Source organism: Zonotrichia leucophrys, chromosome 3 (genome assembly GCF_028769735.1).
Source record: "Zonotrichia leucophrys gambelii isolate GWCS_2022_RI chromosome 3, RI_Zleu_2.0, whole genome shotgun sequence".
Classification (NCBI taxonomy): Eukaryota; Metazoa; Chordata; class Aves; order Passeriformes; family Passerellidae; genus Zonotrichia; species Zonotrichia leucophrys.
The window spans coordinates 42,328,290-42,350,119 of NC_088172.1; the positions used below are offsets into that span (position 1 = coordinate 42,328,290).

At 41.5% G+C, this 21,830-nt stretch overlaps 1 protein-coding gene across 1 annotated transcript in view; it reads right to left on the reverse strand.

The window, feature by feature from the left end:
• Positions 1-21,482, reverse strand: part of CEP85L (centrosomal protein 85 like) — a 134,847-nt gene extending 113,365 nt beyond the window's left edge. The window contains exon 1 of the mRNA XM_064707953.1: positions 21,424-21,482. Within this exon, the coding sequence (XP_064564023.1) occupies positions 21,424-21,436 (13 nt within the window). The 5' untranslated portion in view covers positions 21,437-21,482. The remainder of the gene's footprint in view (positions 1-21,423) is intronic.
• Between the last annotated feature and the right edge of the window lie 348 nt (positions 21,483-21,830).

Genomic DNA, 21,830 nt, shown 5'->3' on the forward strand with positions numbered 1-21,830 from the left:
GAAATTTTTTTGCTGTCCCAACTGCAATATAGGGTTCTACAGCCCCTGAAACTCAGACACATCAAACATTTCCACAGCACAGACCTCAGGCTGCATACTGCAGGTCCTCCCTGCCCAGCAGTAATTCCATAGAGAGCAGCTGGATTTACCAGAGAAAAAGGGGCAGATAGAAGAGTCACTAGTTCCATGTTGAAGAGGACAAGGACTCAAGGTCCTTGTGGCACTGAATTCACAGAATTACTAGGGTGGAAGAGACCTTCAAGAACATTGAGTCCAACCCATTCCCTAACACCTCAACTAAACCATGGCACCGAGTGCCACATCTTTTTAAACACATTTAGGAAGGGTGATTCCAACACCTCCCCGGCAGACCATTTCACAATTTTATCACCTTTTCTGTAAAAAACTTCTTCCTAATATCCAACCTGCATTTCCCCACTGGTCTGTGGGGAAGCTCTGCTTGATACATATGCAGGATTTGCATACCCACTTGTAAAGGCTTGGAAAGTAATTTCATAAAACCATAGAATGGTTTGGATTGGAAGGGGCCTTAAAGATCACCTAGCTCCAACCCTCCTGCCACCTTGTACTAGACTGGGTTGCTCAAAGCCCTGCACAACCTGGCCTCAAATACTACCAGGGATGGGGCATCCACCACTTCCCAATATATAATGTAAACCTGCCCTCTGTTTAAAGCCATCACCCTTTGTCTGTCCTATCAATCTGACTGACCAGACCTCGGTAATGACTCCAATGATTGTATGAAGGATGAATAAGCACATTAGGACCACAGAACAAATTATCCACTTAGCTGTGCAACTTAAATCATACAGTTTATCACCCCAGCAGAGGACAGTGTTGAAGGAATTCAGGGTAAGGTTTTCCCAAGCCCTCATCCCCCATATGGTGAGCTCTTTGCAAAATCTGTCAGAGAGAGAGAGAGAGTGAGAGAGTTCTCACGAAGAACAAAAAGCCAGATTTCTGAATGTGCTCTTCCCTCACCCACACTCTTATCAGCTCTATTTTTAAATACAATGCTAGCTCCATAGAATCTCCTGAGATCTGACAGCTGGCAACACTGTTACAGATTAAACAGAAGAGTGGCAGACTTGGCTGGACTCACTGCTCGGCACAGCGAAGAGGGAGACCTGCCCCTGTGAGCATGTCACAGTGTCAGGAAATAGCGTTTGCTGGACAGCAAATGAGCGTGATGCAGGCCTGCCCTGTTCAGGACACATGACACAAATCCTCTCATCATATTTCAGCTTTGATGCAGGCACTGCCAACCACTGCAAATGAGTAGGCAACTCATTTACTGGCTTGCTTGTATCTGCAGAGTAGCTGGCAAGTGCATCATCAGAGTTATTCATGACAATCCGTGTGTGGGCGTGTGTTGAGGCTTTCAAAGAGACGGTGTAAAATATCTGTTCCTTCAGGCCTTCATGGTATAGAGCCTCTCCTCAAAATCTTTCACTCTCATTCTGCCTGGCAGTTTCAGACATCACTTCCAAACTCGTGGGAGTGAGTCCTGCTGTGGCCATTTCAAAGATGAAAACTGAGCACACAGCAGCCCAGTACGGAGTTAGGGAGGGAGTCCAGTCCTCTCCAGTTTTAATGTTTTCCTGTTAGACTGTGCTAAATGTGCTTACTACCCATAGATCTGTTTATTCATAGCTCAGTGAACTGACGTTTTGATTAAAATTGATTTTGTTGTAACAGTGCTGTCACTATTATTAACCAGTTTCAATTCCTTTAAAAATAAACAGGGAGGATCCAAGCAGTTTGAGTACCTCGGTTCTGTGCAAGGCTGTTAGAAAAAGTATCAAAGAACAGATAAAATTTAAAAATAATGCACATTTAGAAAATTACTGTTTTCTTAATACCATTAAATACTATTGCCTGAACCCTTTAATACTACCCAGATGGCTAATAGAGAAAGAATGGTTATATTAGACAGAAGATTTTTATTAAAGACAGCTTTAGTTTTTCAAACAGCACAGGTTTTTCTGGCTGGCAGAGTATCAGCTTGCCTAGTGAAAACTGTTTTCCCTTGGAAAGAAGAGACGGGTATAGGATGTACCCAAGAAAAGACAATTCCTCTTGGCTGACCTAAGCAGAAGTATTGGCTTGGGTCCCTGAAAGGAGTTCTTTCTTACTGCTGGTAAGTTGTTCAGCAGCTATACAGATGGACAGATTTTTTTGTTTGGGTTGCTTTTGGGGATTGTTTCTTTGGGTTTGGGGGTGGGGGGGGTGGCGAATTTTGTGTTTGCTTTTGGTTTTATTTTTCTTCCCAAAAGAAAAAAATAGGAGGCTGAAATTAGCAGCAAGCTCGTAACAGATGGTAATGAAGGGAGTAGTGGGAGATATAGTAAAAAAGGTGATTTTCCACATCTGCAGAAGAGGAATGATGGAAATTAAGAAGACAATTCTGAAATAACATTAATTCCCAGACTGAAATTAAGGCACAGTTAGTTTTTCAGAAATAAGGAACAGGCTCCTGGTAGGAGGTCTGAATTTTCGTTTGCCTCTTGAACAGCATGAAGTGCACTGTCAGTTCTCACTAAATAGCAACAGTCAAATGTAATGTTCTGGATGCTACACAGAAACATATATGTGTACCATGACGTAGTAGGAATGTGACAGTGTCAGGTTTTGGAGTTTTCATGTTCTCTTCAAAAACTCTTCAGTTCAGAAACTACTCCAACTTTCTTTGATGTAAAAGTTTTAGGCAGAAAAATAAGTAGCTTGATAAGTCTTTTCTTGCTTGCTTTCATGAAGTCTGGGCAGTCAGTAGAAAGAAAGAGAGGAGAAAAGGAGAAATAGAAAAAGAGTGAGGAGAAAGCTCTGAAAACTGCAGATTTGTTTCATCTTGGAGAGGGTAGGAGGGAAGCTTGGAGAGTAACATTATACTAATTCCTCTTTGGAATAATTTATAAAATTGGATATGCAGATAATTCACATACTGTAAGCAAAATTGGCCTGGAGACCACAGAACCCAGCAGAGCTTGCAGAAGGCCCAGCTGTTCCTGTCTTTCAGGACACATCCTTGCTCAGAGCTTTGCTTACAAGCCGAGGTCTTTTTGTCACCGTAAACAAAGAGGAATTCAAAGCAAGCAGCCAACCCTGCTCACTGCCTATACACAGGGATTTCTGAGAAAGATGAAGAACAACCCCAGCTAGTCCAAAAGCAAAAGGCCATTGCTTAAAGCCAGTTATTTCCTTCCTTCAATTTGCACTGTCCTTACTCTTACTTGAATATGGATCATTGTTAAATGAGAGAAAGATAAAATAGAAAGCCATGGAAAAAACTTAAGAGACATATTTCCTTCTGGGCATTAATATCAACAATCAAGCAGTTACTTTGGTTACCTTGTTTGTGATCTGTCCTTGTTCCTGTCAGGAAGGCTTGCAATTCCATTTACAGATTCCCCCTCCATAGTGAAACAGTGTTCAAGCACAACTATTCATTTCCAAGTGGCAAGATAGCCACCACATGTTAACAATTTCCTTCTCAAGACCTAGATGCTGCAAGTAAAAAATCATGCCTTGGCTTTCTGCCTGCTTCTGTCTGGCTTAATTAGCTGATCACACCAACAATCTCAGCTAAAATGATTCTCAGTAAAAGGGTAGGGGGGAGCTACTTGAGCAGAACTGGGTGAAGCTTTACACTGAGCTACTACCCTACTACCAAGATCTGAGAAGAAAGGATCAAGGGCTTTGTCTCAGCACCTTCCTTTCCAGACAGAATTTGAATTTTGGAGACTGAAAGCAGAATCCTGAATAAAGCCTGATGCCTTCTAAAACTGCACTAACTGCAGCTACACAAGTTCAGACATTGGTCTTGGGGGATTGTTCGGATCACTGTAGAGAAAGAGAACCACTCTGAGAAATCTTTATCACAATCTCCCAAAGTGCTTTGTGTTTAGAATCACTTTGCAGCAGTGAAAATTACATTGAAGAGAAGAATCATAAACATTTGCTCCATTGTCTTAGCTTATTTTTTTTCCAGTGACTGAGTGTTGTCAGCTCAGTCATAAAATTTCCTAAATTTTCTCAGTCATATATTTCCCTACCTCTTTACTGCTTGGTGGTGGGACTGCACAGCCCCACATCTGTAGTATATTCACCAGCACAGAACTCATGTTGCAGTGCTCTGCCTAGAGGACTGTACAAAACAAAGTTTTCCATGGTAATCAAGTCAAAATGACATGTCCCCATTTCCTAATGCAACCCTGAAAGTGCTGAACAGCAGTAAAACAAACACTTAATATCATTTATGATTTAAACATACTTAAAACAAAGATCCTAAAGTCTTTACAAAAACAAACTGCACTTCTCAGCCATCTTTCTGGAATTCTACAGTGTCCATCACAAAGATTTTCCAGCTACAGATTATTGTTAGTTCAAGTTTCAACTTGGTAAGTTAAGGCATACAGACTGAAAGTGTATTCAGTTAGCATAGTCAGTTTATATTGTTTGATTTTTTCACAATTTAAGATATGCTGCATAGATCTCCAGTGAAGACATGATGGTTTATTCACATCATCCCACAGATGAAGAGAGTCCCATGTGTTTATTCGGTGCAGGGCTGGTTTGCTTCAGCAGACGAGTACATATTAGCAAACTGAAAAGGAATGCAGCAGCCCATCTCCTATAAACACCATTTGGCTATTTAAGCCTACACTGCTCTAGAAATAGAATTATATCTCACAAACACCACCAAATGCCGGAGCATATAATTTATTCACTGCACGCTATATTATTTTCAAATCAGATTTTATCTGTCTCTGACTATATAAAGCTGGGGAAATAGTCTCATACACATGGAACACTTCTGCACTAAGGAATTATACCACTTTGGAATCAATTTACAGGCTGTGCATTGAAGATCAATCTACAAGGCAGATTCAGATTTTGATTTGGGTCTTGCTTATGGTTCAGTGACTGACCTCAGACGTGTTCCCCGGCATTTGTTTTTCAATGAGATTTTGTCGGTTCTGCTTTCCTTTGTCCGATATCATCTTCTGTTGCCATCCCTGGTATCTCCTGCTTGCTTAAACACAGCCTCTGGGATGCTGTCTTCTCCAAGATAAGAACAAGCACCTTAACACTCCCACTCATCCAGGTGAAGACCATGCAGTCAGGTCAGCAGTCTGCAAACCTTCCTACAAACACTCCCTTATTTTGGCCAGCTAAGGACCATAATCCATTTTAGTCCCTCAACATGTAAAGATGATCCAAATTTAAAAAAATAAAAAGGATACATTCGATGCAGGCAGATAATGAAGCCTTATTAATCCATCTATCTCAAATTGGGAGTTTGAAACATTCTTTGGACGGTACAGTTTTGCACACAGAGGATAAGCTCTGGTCTTTTATGCCTCCTCCTTTAGTTAAGCTAGGTTTTCACACCGACAGCAGAGCCATTGTGTGCATGACATTTACTGCTGGAAATGGATGCTGTGTCTTGGCAATGAATGGAAAATCTGAGCATTAGCAATGAAAAGATATCTTCAGAGTGTTCCTTGGTCTCTTGTTAGTCATTCAACGTAGAGGAATTCAGCACAGAGGAAACATGCTGGGTGAATGTCAGTGTTCCCAGCTCTGCCTGAAGAAAGAAAAATCCTGCTGTAAAACAGAGTATGGGCACTGAGCATGACAGCATCCAGATTTTCAGTGCACACCAATGAAAACCTTCCTGACAGCAGAGTTCCAGCAACCCAGCTGGGGTTTATTTGGGAAATGTGCAGTTTTCCACATAAGAAAGTAAACTGGGATGCTTGTTTTCAGATTGTATGGAAAAATCTAATTGCTCTAATTTGTATTTAGATGCAGTTTTATAGCCTGCAGCAAGAAGACACAGTCAACAGGCTGGAAAGTATAGTGTCATCTGAACCAGAAGTTCCCCATTGTTTTTTAACCTCCCTTGAGAATGGTGTCCATGGTCCATGTCTGACTGGATTCCCAGGAGACAACACAAGCTCTTTGTATAGGTATGGCTCTAAGGCTTTGCATTCACTTACCCTTTCACCAGGTTTATATCCCTTAGCAACTTCACCTGAGTATGCTCTTCTGTCTATCTGGATCAGTGTCCTCTGCTGAAACAGCAAACCCTTTCCCAGCTGAAGACAATTGCCACCGTGCAACCTTTTAAAAAGGAATTCACAGCCTGGGTGACATCCCAAATGCTGTGTGAGTGCCTGGCTGCTGTGTGCACAGACTGGCACCACGAGGGGACTGGAGCCAGCTCCAGGCTCTGCCTGCCACACACTCCCTCTGGATCTGATGGGTGTGCAGGGGTCAGTCCACAGCTTTATTCCTTGCAGTGGCTTTGTAGGTGACCATCTGAGGATGCACAGAACAGGCCACAGAACCCCTGCAATTTAAAACTAACCTGGGTTACTCACAAAAGCATGTAATACACTGGATCTCTAGTCTAGAATTTGTATGTCTTTCAAGCCAGAGCCAAATAAAAATAAAGAGCTTAGACAAGGCACAAGATGGTTGTTGTAATTTCCCTGCTCTTAGCAATGCCATGACACTCTTGTGACTGACGTGTTGTGTAATGAACTTTTTGCATATAATTAGTCATGCAATTAGACTGAAAGTTGCTGTCTAAAAGTTCGGTTGAGCATTTATGCCCTGCATTTTCTCATTTGATTCATTCTGAAAAATAGGGAATAAATCCAGTCAGTCAAGGTGACACTCAAAGTTGCTCTTTTTGCAGTACCATCCATTATAAATGTTCCTTACAGCTGTATTTAATTTCATGCTGGCAACACAGATTAAAAAAGAACCCAATTTCATTTGTTTACAGATTATAAACAAAAGATAATTATTTGGCTATGGAAAAATTATCTAACAGCTTATCTAAAACCTTCTTCCTTCAGAGTTTCAAGAAGTCATGGAAGGAGAGGGAGGAATTTAGTGAAAATTTTTTGCTGTTCTTAAAGAAGACTAAACTTAAGCAGAAGCAATCATGGACTTGACTTTTAGAAATTGTTATTTTAATTTATGTTAAGAAAGAATAAAAGTTTCTGTCTTTCCTTTATGTCATTATTACAGTACACCATTACATATGGGCTTTTTGTTAGACAAAATTTTTCTGGTGAATCAGGATGAGGTTTAGCTTTAGCTCTTAAATGACATATAATTGTTTCATATTTACATTTTTTCACACTTTTTTTTTGCTAAATAAAATCTAGAACTCACTGAACAGTGAGTTTACTGCACGATGCAGTTTTAAATCATGCACAAAACCAATTCTGCACACAAATGTTTCTGTGGGAGAGTTAAAGCTGAAGTAATTTGGCACCAGAGCAACAGTGTGTGAGGCAAGTTTTTATATTGGACAGGCAAGAAAATGTGGTTGTTTGGAAGAAGTAATTTAGGATAAAATACATACACAAGCCAAAATCTAATGAAGGTGCTTGCTTCACCAAGTGTATTTACATGGGTGCCAGTATACTAGAAAAGCCCTCAAAGGACACACAGGAACATAAAACGAGACAAATGCATTTACAAATCATGTTACAGGTCAGTGAACAAAAGATGCTGCCCTTGACACATAGTCACTGGTCTATAAAGAGAGATGTGTGTTTAATCTTAGCCTCATTTCCAGGGGACAGATTATTTTGCAAAGCCTGTAGTATTGCAATGCCTTACATCAACATTGCCACATCTGTAAAGTAACAATTTCCAGGCTCGGTAGGTAACAAGTTCCTGACTTGGTGATTTTTACCCCTAGAGCTCCCCAAAAGGATACATGGGAATATTAATGGAAGGCAGCCCGGCTGCCCTTTTGGATGGTGCACTCCTGTTCTCTTTGCTATCCATCAAGTGCAGCATGAATGGGCAATGCCGTGCAGCTCCCCAGGACACTGCAGAGAGGGGAGAGAACCATCAGAGAAAATTACATCAGCCGAGCTGCAGAGCATGAATGATAGAGCCAGCAGGGCCCAGTGCACCTTCCTTTATGCCATCATGATGCCATTTGACAGAAACCAGCTGCTCTGGTCATGTTCTTCACACTATACCCAGCCCTGCCACCAGAACATGCAGACCAGACCCAAGTGACTGATGCTCTTATGCTTTGTTTTGTTTTCAGTAATTTCATACACTTACGTAGATTGATATAGTAATTAAAACAAAGAATGACCATCAACAAATCTCTCTGATCTTTAAAGAACTGATTTCCATGTCAGCATTGAAAATACAGTATTAAGCCTAGTAAAAAAAGACTTTTCAAAATTTCTGCCTATTTCACAAGGAAATAATCTGAATACATGTCTAGTGGCACTCCATCTCTAGCTATTCAGAAACTTCCTGTCAGAAATGAATTCTCTTGGCTTGCTTTACCAGTGGAATCGCTGCATACATGCCAAATCAACAAATCACTGGGTAATTCATAATGATGGCTTATCAAGTAACTGATAGAAAGTGTTGCATGCGTAGGAGGACTAGACTAATCTTAGAAAAGAGAGGGATAAATGTTCAACCCCCCATTCCTAGATTTGCACTATTAGTGCCCTTATTGATGCCTAGCACCAGTGGGATAACGCCTTTTTATGCTATTTTTTTCTTTGCTGAAGACAAGAAATCAGGATCAGTTGGGATGTGGCCGTGTTCTCAGCTGAGATAGGTGGATCCCTGGGTGTCCTAACAGATAACCTGTTCCCTGGGGTGCACAGGGTCATGGGGAGTCTGGCTCCTGGCAAAGGAGCTGCTTTGCTGCTGGCAGCAGCAACTGCTCCTGCTGCCTGGCAGAGCCTCTGTGGCACAGAAAGGTGTCCAGCCAAAAGAGGGACAAGCTTTGCCCTTGGAGCAGGGGGATATTTGCTGGGAGTCATACTGCTCCTGGGCCAGGAAATGCCTGGGAACAGCGTTCTCTCCTCCTTAGAGTGCACAGCTGCACCTTGTCTTCCAAACGGGTCTGTCTCAAAAAGTCATTGTCACACTAAATTCTCCCAGGAGGAAGAGAATTTTTTTTTTATTTGTAGTGAGATACAAATAAAATTTTTGTTGTGTGCCAAACACACAAACAAAAGAGATTTCACAAAAATACTTCTATGATTATTTCTCTGGAGCACTCACAAAAGCTGTTGTGTTTGGCAATGAATTTAACAGTCCTTTGTGTTGTTCAACTCTTTACCTTTAAATAACACTCCTAAATACTCCTGCACTGTTTTATCTGCCTGTTCCATGATGCTTCTGCAGGAAAAATTACCTCATATATTTGCACCTCCCATATTTGCACACTGCAAAGTTCATCATTAGAAACTAAACAGGAAAAACCGCCCCTTTGAAATTTGCACAGCCTAAAGCATCTCTCATAACAAGAGCACTGGACAAAACCTTCCTGTAATTTTATTTTTTATTTCCAGGGCCAGGTTTGGAGCATTTTTTGTACATAAATCAGTGTACAGGAAGCGCAGACAGGCAGGAGCTGTAGTTTGCTCAGCAGTGGTAAGACTCTATAGGTCAAATCTAGAGAAAGGCATGCAGAAATCCCAAGAAAGAAATGTTGTTTTACATGGACTAAATGTCTATTGCACCAGTAGCTTTCTCGCTGCTTTCCACGCTTCTATATTTTACATCATTCCTCTTAGTACTGAAAAAGCCCAGGCTTAGGATCTAAATTCCAAGACTCCTGTGAAAGTTTTGACAAAAACCTGCATATAAGTCTTGTGAATCCAAATGTGATTTCTATGATTCTATGATTTTTATTCTTTGTTCAGTTCTCACCTTTTACTGTGTTCTTCATAAGCAGTTATACAGAAGTGCAGGATTTGTTTTACACGTCAAATGAAATTTAATTTTCAGCTGCTACAGAAAAGGAACAGACCACTTGTGCTGAAAGTTGCCTCCTCCTGCTACCTGTGCTTGGCCAGCATGATTGATGGCACATTTATCTCCTGAAGCCAAGGGCCCTGCCATTTCTTATGTGGGATCTGAGGTGGTGAAAGTGCTTTGTTATCTGATTACAAAAAAGCCCCAAGCCAGCCAACCCAGGGGTCTAAACTAGCTCAAAAAGAACTTAAACCAGGCTGCTGAGGAGAGCTGTTCCTCCTCCAAAGGATTTATGTCTTTCTCTATAGATCACAAAAATACATAATGGATTAAGCAGATAACCACAACTATAAAGGAAACAGGTATCTACTCTCATATTCTATTCTAAAATGTCCTACATACAAAACTATTTACTGTAATCACTACATGGAACATTCACTAGTTTTATACACTGCTGTGGGAACACTAGAAAACTGTTGCAGACATCTTTTTCACTAAAAATCTTTTCTTTAAGATTTTCCCTTCTGGGAAGCTGAAGCCCCAGAAAAAAAAAGTAAACAATGATTATCTGCTGCTGTAGAATGCGACAGGTAGATTTTTGATTGGGCCTTCTTGAATATTTATAATTAATGGCCAATCAAGACGGGGCTATCTCAGACAGAGTCCGAGAGAGCTAACTTTTGTTATCATTCTTTTCTATTCTTAGCTTAGCCTTCTGAGGAAATCTTTTCCTTCCTTTTCTTTTTAGTATAGATATAATGTAATATATATATATCATAAAATAATAAATCAAGCCTTCTGCTCATAGAGTCAACATTCTCATCTCTTGCCTCATCCAAGAACCCCTGTGAACACAGTCACAGAAAACATTTTTGTATATCAAACAATGTTAAAGTTTTCACTTGTTTGTCCTATAGCTAGTATTTTATGGGTTTGCAAGCTGAGTCTCTTCTTTAAAATTATTCTGTGCAAGTTGCTGACAAGTGTATAATATCTGCACAGTGGGAATAAACATTTAAAATCATGGAGCTGTACTCTGCACACACTTACTCTACTGTAAATCCCAAGTAACTCTGCTGACTTCATTGCATTTAAACTAGATTTATAATGAAATTCTGAAATTGTCCTGTACTTCCACTGATTACGCTTCAAAGACATTTACTTATGACCTTTTCTGAGTACAAAGACATTTTAGACAGTGTTACATAAGCGTCTTGCTAGATACACTAAGACTTCAGTTAAAAAACAATGATTGCAACAATTACAGTTTCTCCCTCAATCTTCCTTGGTACTGCAGGAACTAGAAAAAAATACTACCTTTTTTGAAAGCTGTTCAACATTATTTTCATCATCCTTATGATCCTGTTCTCTGGCTCAAAGAAACAGAAAAAGTACATTTAGAAGCAACTTACTTGGTGCCATACTTAATCCCCTGCAAAATATAATAATTTTTTAAAGTTTAACATTGTTTTTTTTTTCAGTATCCTCTCAAATGTACTAAAGAATACAGCTTCTAGCACTTTTCAAGGAACTCCAGAATCTCAAAATGCTGACCTGGAGACTGTGAAATAACAGCCCAGTCCAGGGCAGCATCTTTCTCCTAGCAGTAGAAAAAGTAGGAATGAAGTAAGACAAACCCCAAACCCTAAAACAAGATCAAGCCCCCGAGACCTACCTGAGACAATACTATCAATACTGCCTCTGGAATTTTATTGCTTTGCACTACCCCTGGAAAGCACTCTCCATTGCCTCTGCCGTGGAGCATGGACCCATCTCACAGCTTCACTAGGTGATGTTAGACCCACCAAACATTCCTAATAGGATAGACAGGTCTTGAAACCTGGCTTGTTTTTGACCCCACACCTCATTCACAGCTGGGAGCAGTTCTGATGTGGAGTTTTGCAGTAGCAGTGTAATTGTGCTGCGGTGGTGCATTCAAGCAGAAGTTACCCAGCTCAAGGTTTGCAACACAAATATAGGGAATGAAGACCAGAAAGATCATTAATTCATACAGGTAAATACATACTGCATTCTCTGACTCTTTTCTTTTTCTTCTGGCCAGTTACTGGTAGCAATTTTTCAATCTGCATGGAACATATTTTGAACTTGGTAAGTCCTTTTGGCTTCATGGAAAAGGAATTGCTCCCTGTGTTACACTTCCATTCATGCTACTGATCAAGTTGGAGTCATCAGAATCACAGAACAAGCTGTGTTGGAAGGGATCCTCAAAGATCATTGAGTTCTACTTCAGGCCTGCACAGCATCATCCCAAGCCTTCTCAGTCATCTTCCATGGCAAAATAAATTCCTGCTAGCACGAGCCCATGTGCCTTACATACTGTGTGTTTTTACCCCTTCACCTCAGCTTTTACTTTCACCATGCTATTTAATTTGCTCTCAGCATTTATGCACTGCAGGAAACTATTAACACATGAAACCTCCCTTTTCACAGATATGATCTCCTAATTAAACACAGAGTTAATTATCTCAGCCTTTATAACTGTGATTAATTCCAACAAGTAAACCTTTATTTTCATTCTACGTTCAATACAGGGAACTGCTTTGGGTGCTTACTTATCCCACTAAACCCCCCTCCCCCTGAACACTGCCTCCAAGCAATGGCTCTCCAAAAGTTTGAGGAAAGGGGGACTGGTTGTCTCCACAGAAGCTTTCTTGCTCTCTAGCTCTAAGTCTGGCAAATCTAGGAGCTTGGGCCAAACAGAGAACAGGCTGAAGAAAGATGCCTCCCATCTCAGCTTCACAGTTACTTCTTCAAGTCCTGTCAATGTGAGCTAAAAGTTCCCTGACACACAAGAAGCAAGAAGGGCTTAGGAAATATAAATGGCAGATTGCTCCAGCCAAAACACAAAATACTGCTTGAACATTGGTGGGAGAATTGTATCTCAGGTGTGACAGGTGTCCTGAATGTGAGTTAAGAAAGACTTGGAACTTGGCCTCTGTGTGTTTCCACTTAAGAGCTCCAAAGCTCATCTGACAGGACACCTACAATGGCACAACCAATTCCAAACCACAGAATCATTTAGGTCACAAAAGACCTTTAAGATCATCAGCTAGAACCATAAACCTTACATTGCCAAGACCATCAAAGGAAATGGATTCAGATTCAACTAGTTATTGTTATTTTTCTGTTTCTCTTTTGAAACTACTTAAGGCTATGCACTGCAGGTGATGCCTGATCACAGCAGAACTACAAGCTCAAGCAAATTAACTGAATCTATGCAAAGGAGTGCTGCTGCTTTAAGCTGGGGTCTGTCTGCAGTCATAACTTAGTGTGCAGTAGCCAGAGTGTGAATTTGCAGCCCACAAACTCATCTGCACAAGGCTTTTGCATAGTCATTGGGAAAGCACAGTAAACAGTAACTTTACTGTAATATATATTGTATACTAAGAAGACCCATAAAAAATATAGTTCAAAGTAGCTAATGAACAATATATTCACTTCCTAGCTAAATATCCACTTATTTGTTCCATGTATTAATGTACAACCTAAATGAGAAATCATATGAGTTGGTGAACCCCATGTTCCCTTTTGTGCCACAGCAAAAACAAAGCCAGAAGCACTAACAGAGTAGGGTGGGAACAGGAGAGGAGGGGCTTGTACCCCAGTAATCCACACAAGCACCAGCACTCAGTTCTCCTCCCAGCCAGCTTCTCCCTCTGCACCAAAGCTCAGTGTCCTGCCCTGTGGCTCAGCTTGTCCCTGTTCCCTGGTTTGGTCACTCACTTCCCTGCTTCCTCAGGGCTTGCTGCAGCCCAGGGATGGCCCAGCCTGTTTCCTGCATGCCTCCTGACTTTCCACTGAACTGCCCTATCATCATCACAGCTAAACAAATAAAAGAATTTCCAGTTAAGAGGGTTCCATTATCTTTGATTTAATGCTTGTCAAAAGTTTTTTCCTCCTGATATAACCAATGTAAAATTCCAGGAAATGATCAGTTAAACCCAAGAAGAGTTTGAGTGGACACTTGTGCTGGCTGGACACACAGATAGAGCATCCAGCCAGGACAGTCCCAGAATACACTGCTATGCTAAAATATGCTGCTTGAAGTTTCCAGAATTCTATTTTCTGCCATATTCTAACTCACAACATGCATTTTTTCCCTGTCTTCCCAAGCCATAGCAATGGGATCTCACTGGTTCCTGGCCCTGTGGCAGAAGGGTGGGGTGGGTGCCCCACACTGTCACAGAACCCCACGGAAGTGTTACAGATCCCTTGGCCTCCAGCCTGGGATGTGTGCCCCTCCAGCTGCCAGGGCCAGGCCACGAGTCCTGATGCAGGAAGTGTGGCTTGTGGCATCTGCTCTGCTTCCCAGGCTTAAAAGCTGGGAATGACAGGAGAATAAAAGCCCCTCTCCAAAGCAGACACTTTCTGACACCCCGTGTCTGTATAATCTCAGTCTCTTGGCTGGGGCCTGTGGAGTAGTGCCAGCAGGAATACCAACACAGGGATTCTCCTCCTCACCATCTCCAGCAATATTGCTCACCAGAGATGTGTTTCTCTCACATGTGTAAGATAATTTCCAAAACAAAGGATTTAAATACACATGACTAATCTTATTTGGATTTTGTCCAGAAGAACTAAACAAAAGCCTTTTAAATAATAAGATAATAATAGCAAAACCATACTATTGTATTTTAGAAAATATTTATTCAAAACCGTAAGAAATAACTGCTCAAAATATTCAGGCACATACAAGTTCTATCATTTGGGCTCATATTTTATGGGAGCTTTTTGAGACTAACCCTTTCATTATATTTTTTTTTCTGCTCCATTTCTCATAAACCTGGCTGGTTTTCCCCCATTCTTTGCTCCTCTGTGTGTAATCACATCTATGTGTGCAATCTCTATGCAGCTTCCTCCTCACTCTGCTTGGATGTTCTCCTCTGGGGTCATGCCTTCACCTTCTCACCATCTGCCTTGCTTGGGTGTTTGCTCAGACAAGCTTTTCTTGCTGTGGCACCTCTGAACTGATGCCCTCTCTGCTCCCCTCCAGCTCTGCCCCAGGAGCTTTGCAAAACTGAATAAATGAATGTGGACAGCATCATATTGCAAGGTGCCAGGCAGTTTACATAAGATGGAAAGACACTTTTACAGCATCAAAGCCTCTGCAGGAGTAAAGACAAATCTTGGCCTGAAAACAGAGCTCTTTTACAAGAGTTTTTCTGTGTAACCTTTAAAACTGCTCTGTTATTTAAATTACAAAAAAATCTGAATTCTGCTATTTTAAACACTGAATGAGGAGGCTGCTATGTAAAAGGGGGTCAGAAAAGGTCAACCTGTTTTCCTGAATGTCCAGCAGAAGGACAGGGTTGTGTCCCACAAAAATCAGGCCAGTCCTGTGTCCAGGACACTTTTGTTTCCTGCCTTTATTCTTGCCCATGACGTGCATTTTACGTGCAAGGTAGCTGCCCAAACACCATTTTTACTGATTTGTGCTCCTATTCCATAGGAAATGGTGACTGCTGTGCAGAGTGTTTCCAGCAGATAAATGGCTGAATGGGAGCAAATGGTGGCCCCATAAGTAAGGTGAAGGATATTAACTCCAAACAGTCACTAAATCTTTAAGAAATGCCCTGACCTCTGTTGGTTATTGCTATAAAAACTGGAAAAAAAATCCCAGGCATTTTTTTCCTCTATGACATAACCACCACTGGTATGCATAGAATATATGTTAGTAAATCCTTTGGCTCTCCCTCTGTACTCTAATCATCATAATTTGCTATTTTGGGGAAAATACGTGCTAATGTGCTGAGCAGAGTGAGGGAAGGAAACCATTATTGCTATGAAAACCACAGTCAGAAGTGAAGGCTCAGTTTCTCATTTTCTAAAGTGTCTTTACTTCCCTTAGCATCACTTTTTAAATTCTTATTGTTGTTTGGAACTTTAGGCTCCAATCCTTTACTTCATTCCTTCCCCAGGGTAGCTCCTGTTATTTTTATCTTGGAGGATTCACCAGAATACAGCTGTAGGGTGTTTGTGTGTGACAGATATGAGTGTTCAGAGGAGGAAATGAGAGCAGAAATGCATCATCAGCATTTGAAAGGGATGCTATGGCACAGACCACCAGCAAGCAGCTCTGGATGTAGATGGTGATGGACAAAGTGAGCAAAACTACACCTCTGCTTGAAGGGGGAGTTGTAAAAGTGAGAGGCTTCAAAGGAGGGTAGCTACTTCCACTTAATTCTTGGCACTTCACTGAGGTTTTTGTTGTGCAATCTCTTCTCCCCTGTGCATTTCATCCAGTGTGTGCTCCTCCTACCAATCTGCTTTATGGACATTTCATTGCTTTTAAGAAGCTCTCAGAAGACACTTCAGCTTATGTGAGGACTAACAAGATTTCAGCACCCTGTGTCCTTGTTCCTCACAAGACATCACTGCACAAACTATTCCAAGGAATCCTTTCAGAAGGGACACCACACTGTTGCCCATAAATCTAAGGGCAGCAGATGGCAAAATTAAAACTATGATGACACTAAGTGATACAAGTTAATTAAATAAAGCAGAGGAGTATTTTAACAAATGCTATCCTGCCATACAAGTCAGCAGTATTTTAAAGATATTGCTATTGCATTTCCATCAGAGTCAGCAGTAGATACAACAGCCTTTGGACAAGATCCTCTGCCTCCCAGCAGGGTATTCAAAAGGAGACAGAGGCAAGACCAGTGCCTGAAATTACTTGGAGGATGATGAAAGCATTGTTTAGTCCAGCCTCAATTTAGATACTGATGATACACACTGGAAAATTTAAAAAGCTCTTTAAAAGCTTTGGTAGCAACATTTTTGATTGAAGGCAAACACTAGGTGTGTATGATTAGAGCAACTTTTGTTACAGGGTCCAGGGAGAGTTGCAAGATCTAACAGATCTGCTCCAGTCATTTATAGGTGGAACTAAATTGCAACACCTGCCACTCTCTCTAACCTTTTTATGTTAATCCCCTTCTCTGCTTTCTCAAGACCATTCACAAATGCTAAATTCACTGACAGTAAAACTTGCTTTTTTTCAGGCGCTGCATGGACTTAGAATCACAGAACCATAGAATAAGCTGAGCTGGAAATGACCCATCAGGATCATCAAATCCAACTCCTGGCCCTGCACAAGACACCCCAAGAGTTACACTATGTCCCTGAGAGTGTTGTCCAAATGTTTCTTTAATTCTGTCAGGCTGGTGCTGTGACCACTTCCCTGTTCCAGTGCCCATTAATCCATGCATTCCCAGGGACTTGTAAACCACAGGCTGAAAGTTGATGATCTCTCCCTCTGCGGAAACCTTGCATAAGTCAAGAACACTTCCCCTGCACAATCCCTCATGGTTTCCTTAAACAATTTCTATCCTCTGTGATCAAGCTGCCTTTGCACAAAAGGCGATCCACCTCAGCCCCAGCACTGCCTGTTACTATCCATGTAATTCTCATTTCTCATTGCCACAGCTTTTGCCAGGTTTCTACAAACTGATCAGTACTTCAACTTACCAGACTGCAGAAGCTGTTGCCTTTACTCTTCAAACCTCCATTCTCTGTGTTCACCAAACAAATCTTCCTATTGTGACCCTTTCTGCCATTTTAACTCCATTAATGAGTTCCTTCAAGAAAGCTAGGAAGGTACTGAGAGCTAACAGACATCCTGTCTAGTGCTAGTTATCACCTTGAACCAATTGCTTGGCCTGTGTTGTTTGTTAAGATCACTGATCTTACCACACCTGAGAAGTTTTTGGGAACCAAGCTTACCTGCCTCCACTGATTCCACAGCAGTGCTTTGTGAATCACAAAGTGCTTTACTAAGGCAGACCTAACAGCTCACAGCTGTTTGAAAAGGGCCTAATTTCCCTGATCAGCTATCTCTGGTGACTTGTGCAGCTTAGCAGTTCACTTTTCTTGGGCACTAACAACAGAATTGACTTTTCTCATTCTTTATTTAAGAAACTTTTTTCTTTCTTTCCTTCTGTGTATTACATAGCCCATGTACCTCCCTGAACAGACCAGCTCCTCTTCCCCTGGATCATTCTGCTCAGAGCCATCCACTCTTTGGAACTTTTGTTTTCCCTGGTTTCTGGATGGCACTCAACTTTCTCTCCTACAATGCAATCCTCCTCATCATCATTCTGCTTGCAGACTTCTATATTTTGAATATTATCTTGTCTTAGAGTGTCATTTCTTGAGATCCCCAGATGTTCAGCATTGGTGTTTGGTGTTCAAAGCCTTGTAGCGCTTCCTTATTAGTCCCTGCTACTTTGAATACCTCTCTCACCTTGAAAAATCTGAAGACAATTCTGCAATTTCAAAGTTCCTCAAAAATAAGTTTATTTCCACTTTATCTGTTCGCTTTCATTTTCTGCAAATTTTGGGGGGTTTCCCACTCATAGTATGCACACCCTTTCACTGTGTTCCCTGCCTCTCCCTTTTCACAGGCCAGGATATCTTTTACTATCGAGGGTGCCTTATTCACTTTCATGGCATATTCAACTTTTTAAGGACCTCTAGATATTCCTCTGCATTTTGTTCTGGCCTTGTGCCAAAAGCTTGTGGCTCACCATCTTCTCACAGTCCAGTTTTGTCATAGGTATCTCTGGCATGTTCTGCTAATGCCTTGATTTCCCCTCACTGCTTGTGCTGCCTTGAGATCAGCTGGAACTTTGTCACTGACATAAACAAGAGTTGAGAGAGTCTTAGGGAAGAATCACTCATGATACTGTCAACACCAGATGGATTTTTTTAGGTCAATTTTCTATTTAGTTTGAGCATAATAATGCACATGTAGATGAGGCAGTAGAAGCTTTTGAAGAGAAACAATCATTCATGTACTGCGTTTTGCTTTTGGCTGCAGTTACCCTTGCAAGCACCTGGATAGTTCAAACAGCAAACAGACATTTCTTTCAAACTGCTTTCTAGACCCTTTGCAGCACACAGATAATATGGATAGAGTTCATATAGATGAGGCACACAACAGACACAGAACAGGTAAACTCTGAGCTCCTCTAGCACCTTCACAAGGTCTTTCAAAACACAATCTGTATGTGACAGAGTCAGGGGGCTTACCAGCTCCAAACTTCATTATCTCATGAGAAAAGAAAAAAAAAACACCAAAAAACAACCATATCACCTAACTAAAACTTCAGAGAGACTTTGTAAAGTAAATGAAGATTTTTTTGCTCTGTATGATATTGCTCCGTATAAACTCCTAGCAGAAGCATCTATTGCAGAGCAGGCTTGAGTTTAAAGAAAGGTACAGCAAAGAATCTAAACTTACATGCACTACGATACAAAACCCATTTTGTGAATTGGAGGAGCACTGGGCAAAGAGACAAGCACAGAATCATGTGGCAGACCAAATGCATTATTTATTATTTAGTAGGGCTTTTGTAATACAATTCCATACATTGACTTATTTATGAAGCGAAATAAGAAAGAAATTGAATTCTTGTGTGAAGAAAATAAGGTTTTATATTCAGCTACTATGCCAGCAGAAATTGAAACTAACAAACATGAGCTGAAAAATGGCATAATGATCTTAGCCACTTCTTAGGAAATATTGACTGCAGCACATCAAAGCAAATGAAGGAAGTTGCATATAGTAATGGTGCAAGATGACACCCAGCTTCTGGTTTCTCAGGCTGCCAAAGATCTTGTGCATTAAAGGCAGCAGGAATGAGAGCTCCCTTTTGCATGAAACTCATCCTCCTCCTGAGCATTCATGGCACACCATTCACACCACTGCCAGGCTTGGCACTGACCGAGATTTGGGCTGGCACCACCAATGCTAAGCTACAATAATCCTTTAAAATAGAATTTGCCAGCAGGCAGCAGGAAGGTGACTCAGGGTGCAAGATCCTGTTCTCCACACTTGTCTGACCGTGACACCCTGCTGGCACTGTCAGTGGTGATGCCAGGAGCACCAAACCTAAGGGTAGTTTCTCTTCCACAAAATCTTTTAGAGACTCACAGGAGGCAGGGGAGACAAGATGAGTAGTGGCATTGAAAAGCACCCTCTCTCTTGTTCACATCAGTGTCCATATCGTGTCTGTGACTCTCCTGGAGAGCAGCTTTCTGGCTTCCCACTGTCTGGCATTGAGTTCCTAATTCTGCAGCTGAAGTACCTATCACTGAAATACACTGTGATGCCCAAGGACTGTGCATTTCTCTCTACTTGGTCTCAGAAATGGAAATTAGCGCCGATTACTAAGGCTAGTAAGTCTCACCATTAAAAGTCTCTGCATTTTGCAATTCTTCACATAAACTACAGGGAATGTCTTGGGCCTTCACATGTCACCTCCTGATTCAAATTAGGGTGTTTAGGGGAGTATTTTACTTTACTTAACCTTAAGTAGAATAATCCTTAAAGTGATGCAGCAGCAAAACCTGAAGTATCACTGATGAGCATACAGTTAAAGAATTTATTTTCTCTATTATTCATTTATTATTCATTTCACACACTAGATCATAATTTTTACTCTTTTTTTGTTTTTTGCATTTGCCACTTTTCAAGTTAATGGCTTTCTTTCCTTTTCTAAATCTCACTTTTTCTAGAAGTAACAACAGAAGATTTGCTTTAGTAAACTGAAACTTAAGAACTGATCAGACACATGTTAAAGAAATTAGAACTTTCTGGGTGCATGGAAAGAAGAGTGCCACAATTGATTTATCAGTTTTAAAAGCAGTGATACATGGCATCCAGGGTTTCCAGGCACAGAGGAGAACTGGGAGGGCACAGAACCCTCTGGGGCTGTGCTCCTCTGTGGCCTGAGAAGAACGGCCCCTCTGTGGCTCGCTCTGTGCTGGCTTCCTTCCCGCATTTTACCAGCAAAACAACTGCCTAGCAACTCAGCTTTTCCCACAACATTTCCTGTGCGCCCAGAAAAGAAAGGATAGCACCTCATATTCTCTCTGGATAATCCCCTTGCTCCAGAGCTGTGTCCAGCCCCCTGTACACTTGGGAGCTGTAACCAGCAAGGCAGCTGCTGTCGTGACAGAGGGCAGGCAAAGCCAAAGCAGTCCCCTGATCCCCGCTGCAAGCTGTGCAGGTTATCTGCTCCTCAGGCAGACATCAGACTTGCTGCTTCCCTCCACTGCATCATCTCCCCTAACAAAGGCAGGAAGCCATGGCTGTCAGCTGAAAGGTACAGACATCCTTCCTAGTGAGAGCCCTGTTTTGTGAGCTGCCAGGGAGCTCTCTAGCACACACTTCTCAGCTGCTGGGAGAGTCCATCTGAAGGCGTAAATAATTAAGCACTTTAAAAAACAGTGCTGGCTTAAACATGTGAAATTGCTTTTTCCAGTTACTGCCTTTAAGAAACATTTACAGTCATACAGTAGATTTACCAATAGTTACATTTTCTTATCTGACATCACAGCTGCAGCAGGGTCTTGCAACTCAATATTTAAGTCACTTCCCTCACAGTTTCAGCACCAGTGAGAAAAGAGCTGCCTTGAATCTTCTGCAGCTGTTTCTGAGCAACATGCTGAGGGCACTGCAGAATGCACAGTTTTGCCCATATGGTCTCTGGAAGCACAAGCTTCTCATCCCTCCAAATGTTTGAGAAGCGCCGTAACTAAGCTCTAACCAGCAAAAATAAGAAAGCACTCTTAACCAAACACAAAGAAATTAGGGCAGCAACTTACTTGCCGTCTTCATAACTTCCTCAGGAACATTGTCTGTTCAAATGAGTGCAACAGGAAATGGTGGTGGTGAGGGGAGAGCTGCAGGGCTGCAGCTCAAACCACGCACTGCAAAGTGCAGAGGCACTCAGCCCTGGGTTGGTAACAGCAACAGGCAGCCACCTCCCTCCTTCGTGCACTTTGCATGCAAATCTCAAACTGACGCCACGTGGAGAGAAGTGACTTTAACAAAGATCTACCAGAAATATGTCTGTGAAAAGGCTTTGTTACCCAGAGCTCTGAGCTCAGAATTGCAGTGCTTGCCTCTGTGAAGTGCTCCCAGACCTACAGATGAAAAGCACCCCAGGACTGCTGCCATTTAATGCTGAATTCATCTGGACAGGTGTTCACAGTCTTTAATAAAGGCAATA